This window comes from Chrysochloris asiatica, unplaced genomic scaffold, assembly GCF_000296735.1.
Source record: "Chrysochloris asiatica unplaced genomic scaffold, ChrAsi1.0 scaffold00374, whole genome shotgun sequence".
Taxonomy (NCBI): Eukaryota; Metazoa; Chordata; class Mammalia; order Afrosoricida; family Chrysochloridae; genus Chrysochloris; species Chrysochloris asiatica.
Window position 1 is genome coordinate 1,109,862 of NW_006408892.1, and position 9,101 is coordinate 1,118,962.

Here is a 9,101-nt window from a genome sequence, read left to right on the forward strand (position 1 = left end):
AGAACCAATGACCAGGACAACCACCAGCAGACACAATGCCACCACCACACCTGGATTCCTGTGTAACTCAGGGACCCTCAGCTCACCAGGAGCTGGGAGGAGGAGTCCTAAGTCAGTCCCAGTTCCAATCTGGCCCCACTCCCCATCTGAGACACCCGCCAGGTCCCATAGCCTTTTCAGCCCTGCTGATCAGCCGCACTCGCTTCCCTTCCCTTTTCTGCTGCGATGTTTTTAAAGCACATTTTTGTCCTTAGGCTTTTAGGTATGTGTGCCTAAAGGGAATTCATTTTGTTGGCTAGTTTTCTCTGTCGCTGTTGGTCAATCTGGAGTGTTCTGACAAAGGACAAAACTCTACTCCAGAGCTCCATTTCCAAAGGCCACAATATCCTGAGACTGAATGCACTTGGTGGAGAAAGCTGATATTCCGCGACTCTAGGCGAAAGGTGATTTCATTTCATGCTTGTACTTTTCTTTGTACATTTTGGACTGTTGACAGTAAGTGTTTCTTTTTAAATAATGATTTTTCTGGACTACCTAAAAATGCCTTTCCTCTGTGGAGCCTCTGGGACCCTGTGTGGTCTGAATCGGGCAACCTCATTGCCCCCAACTTGAACCCCACCAGCCTCCTCACTGTTCTTCAAACAGACAAGCGTTTCCCCAACCCAGGACCTCTGCATGGGCTGTGTCCTCTGCCTGGGCTTCTATCCCCCTAGATACCTGTATGGCTCCTTCCTTCAACTCCTTGAAATGACTAATATTAAAAATGTCAAAGCATTTGTGCTGAAATGTCCCCCTTATCCTGGTTTATTTTGCTCTTTTAAAAACATGTATAATTTACTCATTTATTATCGGACTCACTATCGGAGCAAGGATTTTTGTCTCTCTGGCACACACTAGGGACACTTAACAAATCTATGCAGAATGGAGGCGCAAAGGGCTTTGTGTCTGTGTTGGGGGTGGGGTGGGAGGAATGGGCAGAAGGGTCCTAAGCACATTGCCAATTCCGTGGCTCCCCCTGGTGGCTGTTCCCCAGAACTGCAGTCTGACATTCAACCTCTTGGTACTTACAGGGATCTGAGGAGCCAGTCTTGGAGGTGGTGTTGGAAGTAGAGGAGGACTGTGTTTCCAGGATGAAGGGAGTGGGGCTCCAGTGTAGGGTCAAGGAGGTTGAACTTAGGGGGGCTGGAGTGGGAGGTGAGGAGTTGCTCAGAACTGGGGGGCCAGAGCTGTGGTGGGAGTTTGTCTCTGGTGGTGGGGAAGTAGGGTTTGTCTCTGGACTTGAGGAGCTCAAGTGGGTGGATCCTATCCCTGAACGTGGGGAGCTTAAGTAGGTGGTGGAGGGTTTCCCGGAAATTGAATTATTGAGGTGGGTGGTAGGAGATTCCCCTAAACTTGAGTGGATGAAGTGGGTGGGGTGTGTCTCCGAATGTGGGGTGCTAGGGTGGGTGGTAGAGGTTTTCTCTGTACTTGGGGAACTGTGGCTGGAGGGGGAATAGAACAGAGACGTGGGAGCAGAGGTCTTCACTGATTCGTTCAAGTTCAGTGAAGCTGTAGCACCTGGAGAGAAAAAATCAGGAGGACCGGGCACAGAAGATTAGCAACAGGCTGCGGGTGAGAACTCCAGAGCTGTGCATCCTGGGGAAGGTTAACGCCCCTCTCTTGTCACCTCTTCCCCTATTAGGACACCACGTGAGTGCTCAGTGGAAAATGGAAACACCATTGACTCAGATCCAACACTTCTATTCTTTGAGCCTCTGGATTTGGGGGAAAGTGGCCACTGAGGCAGCCGATTTGTTTCTAACATCTAGGACTCACAGAATAAGCCCTCAACTGCAAGATCAGTTTGAACTGCAAGGTTGGCAGTTCAAACTCACAAGCCGCTCCTCTGAAACCCTATGAGTTAGAACCGACTCGACAACACTTAACAACAACAACAACAGGACTCATGAGGCACTGTAGAATAATAAAGTGCTGGACTGCAGGTCAGATTGAACCGCGAGGTTGGAAGTTCAAACTCACCAGCTGTTCCTTGGAAATCCTATACAGGGTTGCTATAAGTAGGAACCAACTCCACAGCACTTAACAACAACAACATCTAGGACTCCGTTTCCTTTGCTGTAGGATAGAGTTTACGGGAAATCCAGCTTCTCTGAGTGCAGTGCACAGTACAGATGAACTGCAAATGATCAGTACTAATGATCTTCCAACCGTGGGTGATGCAAATGGTTCAGCCCTCAGCTGCTAACAGAAAGGTTGAAGGTTTGAGTCTTCGCAGAGGTACCTCAGAAGAAACGTTTGGAGATCTACTTCTGAGAAATCAGCCACTGAAAACTCTATGGAACACACTTCTGCTGTGACGCACAGGAATCTCCAGGAATGAGACTGCAAATACTTGAACAATTTTCAGGTGCAACTCAGAGCTGTAATAGGGAGCACAGAGGCCTGGGTCCTGGGACATATCAGCTGATCATGTCTCTGGAACTCACTCTGCCTCTCTCCAACCACTCCCTGGTCCCCACCCAGTCAAAGGCATGGAGCCAGGGGCTGATCTAAGGGTGGGTAAATATTTTGTAGGCCACTTCTCACAGTTCTTTCCTACCCAGGTTCCAGGCCACTAGACACCTTGGCTGTTCACACATCCAGTCATCAACCACTCCCTGCCCTGCCCTACCCACTCTGCCTCAGTTGATCTGTGTCTCCTTCCTCACCTGCTCCAGGCACTAGAAATACAGAAATAAACCCAGCACAGAAGGGGGCTGAGTCCAAACACACCCCGCTATACACTATTCTATCTCTCCAGTCTCCCATGCCTTTCGGGGATGATAGAAGAGTCTAGAAAAGTTACTGAGTTTGGGCCCAACTTTATCCCCCTTTTAGATGATTGACTGACATTCAGAGGGATAGAGAGTCTGACCTCCAGGGAGTCAGGGCCAGTCTCCCCAAATTGCATCCCATAACCATTTGAGGAAGAATCCAGACTACAAGAGGTTCCTCTTGAACTGAAGATGACCCAGGAGTCATAGGCAAGCTAAGCCAGAACTCTGGCTCTCTGAATTTTTAATGCAAATTGGGGGAAAGTGGTGGGCCTAGGTAGAGGAGGTGGTGTTTGACATGGCCCTGGAGCACAGTAGTTGTTCGTAAACCGCTGGAGAAAGAACCAGAAGAAGGTAAACAGTAAGTATACCAGGTGTTTGTTTTTCCAGACTCCCAAACCAGGAAACTGGTATGAACCAAGTTAGTCAGTTCTAATCATGGTCCTACATAGACTGGGGACCTCAGCTGGGCCAAGCCTCAGTTTCCTAAGCTGGGAAATGGGGATGAACATGGTGTTTTCTGAATGAAGCCCCTGCCTGAAATAAGCATCTCATCCATATTGGCTTCTGTTCTGATATCACTGGACTAAGGGACAAGAGTTCGGTGGGAAGTAACTTATGTGGGAAGATCTGGAAGGATCTCCATCCTGGGGATCATCTTACAGGGTAGCAGGAGGGAAGAAAGTCAGAAATCCAGCAGGACTTCCCAAGGGGTTGCCATAGACACTTGATAACCTGGAAGGGAGCTCCTGTCCCCTTCCATGGCCCTTGGATCTCCAGACCCTCCCTTTGGGGGGCTGAGCTAAGAGACACTTTCATTTGAAACAGAGCCTGACACGAGATATAAACCACTAGCTGGTCCATTCCTGCTGGGACCTGAAGTGGGGAGCCCTAGAGTTGGGAGGGTTCCAGATGTTCTCATGACTCCTCCCTCACTTGAGTCTGAAGAAAGTGTTAGGCCTACTTGCGAGGGTGGGGTGGGGTAGGGGGACCGATGATAAACGGGCACCAGATTCGTGGACAGGACATGTGTCCCAATTTTCTAGAATCCCGGCCTCCATTTCACCTGTTCTTACCTATAAAGGTGACAATGGTGGGAGTCCCATTAGATTTCAACAGCAACGCCAGCACCAGAAGTAGCAGCAGCGGAGGCAGCTGGGAGACCGCCATTCTGGCTCCGGGCGGCCCGGCCACTCTTCACAGGTGTGCGCCCAGGTGTGCGCGCTTTACGACTGCGCGCGCCCCCTACTGGCGGAGCACGGAAATGCTCAGGAGTGAGGAGGAGGCGGGGCCTCGGGCCGCCACCGTGGCTATGGAGACACTGCAGTTCCTCAGCGGTGCCGTTCCTGTCCCTCCATCTCGACCTCCACCCTTCTTAAGCAGTCTGCCTGGGCCCTGACTCCGAAGTCTTCATACTGTCCCTTATCTAGGATACCCCTGCCTCTCTGGGTCTCCCAGCCCCCAGCCCCTGCAGCCTCTGCCCATTCCCATTAACTGCCATGACGTCCATACCACCCCCCTCTCCTCTCACTCTCCCAGTCTCTGCACATGAACACTGTCCCTTGACTAGCTTAAGCCCAATGCCACTGTTCCCCTGTCAGGCAGTTTCCCTGAAAACCCCTCCAAGCACCCCAGCCTCTTTGCTCCCTCTGCCTGTCCATGACCCACCTTTGAGGTGTCTGAGTCTACCTCTGTCTCCCCAGACAAGGGCCTCCTCAGGGGTGGGCCCAGCATCCCAAAAGAGGACATGCTTAGAACCTTGTCGATTCTCTAGAAAGAGGCAGCCATGTGAGGATTTTCTAGTGCCAAGGGACTGCTCTGCAGGCATCTGGCATGTGTTGGAGACAGCTTCCATCTGGAATTGACTAGATACCACCAACACCACCAACACCGCCCTCCCCCCCCAGTGGGGGAACAGATACAGTGAGGCCATACTGGCAGCTCCCAACTTCCAGAAAGACTTGGGGGTCCCCATTAGGACTTTAGACATTGGTGCAAATGGGGTGGCTGGGAGCTTTGGGGCTCCTCCCACCAGGATACTGCAGATCCTTTTATCCCTGTTTCTGAACAGCCCGGATTAGGATTAATGCAACACCAGTCATTGAACCAAGCAACCCGAGGCTCAGGCTATGAAGGACTTTATTCATAGACCCAGAGACCCACACAGCCTCTCCTGGTGTCTCCTTGAGTTGGGCAGCTGGACTCCTAGACGCCAGGCCACTTCATGCACCTTGGACTCTCCCATGACATCCCTGGACTCAGGAGTGCGTCGGCCGTGAGACAGGTCCTGGTGAAGTGACCACGCCAGCTTGCTTGTACCTTCTTGGCTGCCCCCTGCTGCTGCCTGAGATGGCGGCGGGTCAGGAAGCCCCGCCAGGCTGACTGGATGGATATGGCTGCTCTGTGGTGGTGGTGTGGGAGTTGGGGGCTGCAGGGAGTCTGTTGGGCACCATGGGTCTTCCGTGACAGTGCACCCTCCCAGCCACCAGCAGCCTGGCCCGTGCCCTGCACCACACGAGTCGGCATGGTCTGTCCACACATGTGGCAGGTACGGGGGCTGGAACCCACAAGCAGAACCACACTGGGCGGGCTTCCCAGCCCAAGGCTCAGTGTCTGGCAGAAGGCACAGGAACGTGGCTGACAGGACTGGAAGCATCGGTGCTCTGATGAGGTTCTGCTCCAGTCTCCCGATGTTGCCTGTGTGGCCAGCTGCATCATCAGCTGGTAATGCTCCCTGCGGGCACGGTAACTGCGCCATCGTGCCTGGATGATTCGGGCAGCTGCGTGCATCTGGGAGAGTTGCTTCCGCACTACGTGGCCACGCCACACTGCCTGAATGATGATGGCACTGTGGTGCCACACTTTAATCATACGGCGCACAAGATAGCCACGGACGTGGGCCTGGAGAATCACCACGGCGTGAATGATCGGATCCACCGTCGACACAAACGGCTCCCCTGACCTCCTGGAGTCCACTGTTGTGGCGTCCCATGGTCCTGCGCCCCTGGCCGACTGCACACTCCTGGGGCCCGCAGCGCTGTCCCTTGGCCCAGCCACAACACTGGGGACGGCGGCGGTATTCCATGATTGACTACCCTCCACACCAGCATCCGTGAGACCCTGGAGTACAGTGGGGATCAGGGAGGGATGGTGGCTGCTCGTGGGGGTCACTGAGGAGTAGGATAGATGGTCAAAGAGGGGTCGCCAGGAGCCGCTGGGCGATGACTCATAACCCAGGGACACTTTTCGGCTGCCTGGTGGGATGCGTGGGATGGCTGTGCTGTGGGCCCCGTGGCTGGTACGAATGATACCCGGGTGCGAGGTGCTAATGGAGTGTCGAGGACCACCCTGTGTGGGTTGGGGGGACTTTTCCTGCAGTTGGTGGGGTGGCACCAGCCTGGCTAGGGATCCATCCAGCATCTCAGTAACAATGCTGCCATGCATGGACCTGAAGGATTTCCTATGGCCTATGGCCTCAGGTACTAGGGGTGTGCCAGAGTCAGTGTCCATTTGGAATTGACTGGGCACTGCCCTGCTAGCTGAGAAGGGCTGATACGGCATGTGGGAAGCCATGCTGGAGGTCCTGGACCACTGAGAATGACTTGTGGTCCCCATCTGGGCCATGGACTGTGGGGGCTGGCTAGGGGCCATGGAACTGCCTCGGAGCAGCTGGGGTGATCTGGACATGGTGGTTAAAGTTGTTGCCTGGGATTGGCTTTGGGGAACCATAGGAAAGTCATAAGGGACTCCAGAGGTGCCCTGGGGTTGGCTCATGACCCTGCTAGCCATCATATTAGGACTGCTGGTGATCCCACTACTGGCTACTGCCCTTGGCTGCAGAGTTGGGGTGGTGCTGCCAACCATGGAGTACTTGGTTAAACTGGGGGCCTGTGAGGGGATAGGAGCCACACCACTGACCACAGGACTAGGAGGTGGAGCTCTAGCCAAGTTATTGGACACATACTCTGAGGGAAAGGCATGAACCACGCCACTGGCCCTGGAATCGAGTGGCAGAGTCCTAGTGCTGGTCATAGATGCTCGGGGAAGGCTAGGGGCCATAGCACCAGTGATGGAACCTGGCGGAAAAGTGTGTGCCATGCCACTGGCCACAGACTTAGCATGACTGGTTACTGCCTTCCCCAAGAGTGGCATCTGGGACTCATTCACAGTCCTCTCCTCCATCTGAGGCCTGTAATCATCATCCATGCCGGGCTCTATGGGCTCTTTGTACATCCAGGGGGTTGCCTCAAGGACCAAAGACTTGCTGTTGAGGTCGTTGGACTCTCCACTAGATCCTGACATGTGGGAGGAGACCTCATCTAACTCTCCTGGATTTAACATGGTCTGGTTCTCTGTGGCCCCAAATGGCATCATCCCAATAGCCTGGTCCATTTGGGAGGCTCTAGATAGAATGGTGGGCACTCTGTATGACTTCCTGGCTATGCTACTTGTTTCTGAGGCCTGGGGGTGAACTTGAGCCATGCTAGCAGCATGGGATGGCTGGAAGGGAGTCAAAGACCCTTCTCCAGCCAGGGAACCATGGTAAGGATGAGGAGTAATCCCAATCAGCAGAGATCCAACAGGGACTGGAGTCACCACACTGGCTGTGGGTCCTAGTGTTGGGCTCTGATTCAGCCCCTCATCCACAGACACTGGAGCCATACTAGAGGCCCCCATGGTTGCCACAGAACCAGGGGGTACACTTAGGTCCATCCCACTTATTGCAGAACCTGGGGGAAGGCTTGGAGCAGCCATGCTCCCAATAGGTCCTGGGGGCAAACCCTGCCTCTTTCTACCCTGAAAAGCAACAGAACCTGGAGACAGAGTTCTGGCAAAGGGTGCGGCCATAGATCTTGGAGGAAGGGTCTGGGCCACACCACTGGCCACAGAATCCGGGAGATGGGTTTGGGCTATGCTGCTGACCATACACTCTTGGGGAAGATTTTGTTCCATGCCCCTGATCACAGACGGTGTAGCAGGGTTAGAAGTCATAGCAGTGGTCACAGGGCCTGATGCCATGGCTGTGGTCGTCCTACTAGCTACAGACCCTGGCCCCAGACCACTCGCCGTGCCCATCATAGACTCTTGCATGAGAATATTTGCTTGTTGGTAACTAGGAGTAACAACTATGGCCACTGAAGGGTGCTGGTAATCCAAGGCCATTGGAAGGTCTACATTCACTTGAGAGATGCTAGGGTACACACTGGCCAAGGAACCTTTGGACAGACTCTCTACCAATCTGTTTGAAAATGAAGGCCGTGAGAAGCTGGGGGTCACTGAGGTTTCTTCATGAGTCAGAGGCACACCTGCCCCCCAGGATGTAATGGGAGCCACACTACCAGACACATGAGGCTGACTTTGGCCTATACCAGTAGTCACACTTCTCCGAGACATGTGTGGGGTCATGGTAGTAGCCATGGCCCCCCGAGACATACTTGGGGCTACTCCAGTAGCCGTGGCCCCCCGAGACATACTTGGGGCAGTGCCAGCAATCACATTCCCTTGAGACATACTTGGGGCCATTTCTGTATACAGATTCTCCTGAGAGGCACTGATTTCCTGGTCTAGACCAGTGGCCATACTATTGGCCACAGAGGCCTGGTAAAGGTTGAGTGCAGAATCAGTGACTGGGGAAGGTTGACTCACAATCCGGCGACCCTCACTGAACTTGGAGTGCTGGAAGCTGGAGGCCAGCCCACTACCTATCAGAGGATTTTGAGTTGGAGCCCCCCAAGTATCTGGAGAAGGCTGGCTCTGAACTCGGCCCACATTGGCTGCATAGGGGGATGGTTTACTTGGTGTGGCCCCCAAAACCACAGATGGCTGATGCAAATTTGGGGTCACTGAATTCACCCTGGAGGTATGTCCACTAGAATCTATCCTAGAGGCTAAATTTGGCTGGTCAAGGCCATAACTCATGCTACTGGGCACAGATGGCTGGGATGCACTTGGGGCCACCCTTCTGGCCACTGACGCTAGGCTAGGGGCTACCATATTGGCTGCAGATGACTGGACTAGATAGAGGTCTACCCTATTATCCACCGATGCCTGGGATACACTTGGGGCCACCCTTCTGGCTACTGATGCTAGACTGGGGGCTGCCCCAGTGACTGCAGATGGGTGGGAGAGGCTGGAGGTCACCCTATTGGCCACAGATATCTGAACTACGCTTGGAGTCATCCTGTTGGCAGTGGATGGTTGGGCTAGGCTTGGGGCCACCCCACTGGCCACAGATGGGTAAGAGAGGCTGGGGGCCATCCTGTTGGCTGCAGATGGTTGAGCTAGGCT

General features: G+C 53.7%; 1 protein-coding gene across 1 annotated transcript in view; it reads right to left on the minus strand.

Moving 5' to 3' along the window:
- Nucleotides 1-5,018: 5,018 nt before the first annotated feature.
- LOC102823820 (mucin-17-like) overlaps nucleotides 5,019-9,101 on the minus strand; it is an 11,048-nt gene continuing 6,965 nt past the window's right edge. Inside the window, exons 2-4 of the mRNA XM_006876332.1 lie at nucleotides 8,460-8,636; nucleotides 8,171-8,286; nucleotides 5,019-7,215 (exon numbers count right to left, since the gene is read on the minus strand). Of these exons, the coding sequence (XP_006876394.1) occupies nucleotides 5,019-7,215; nucleotides 8,171-8,286; nucleotides 8,460-8,636 (2,490 nt within the window). The remainder of the gene's footprint in view (nucleotides 7,216-8,170; nucleotides 8,287-8,459; nucleotides 8,637-9,101) is intronic.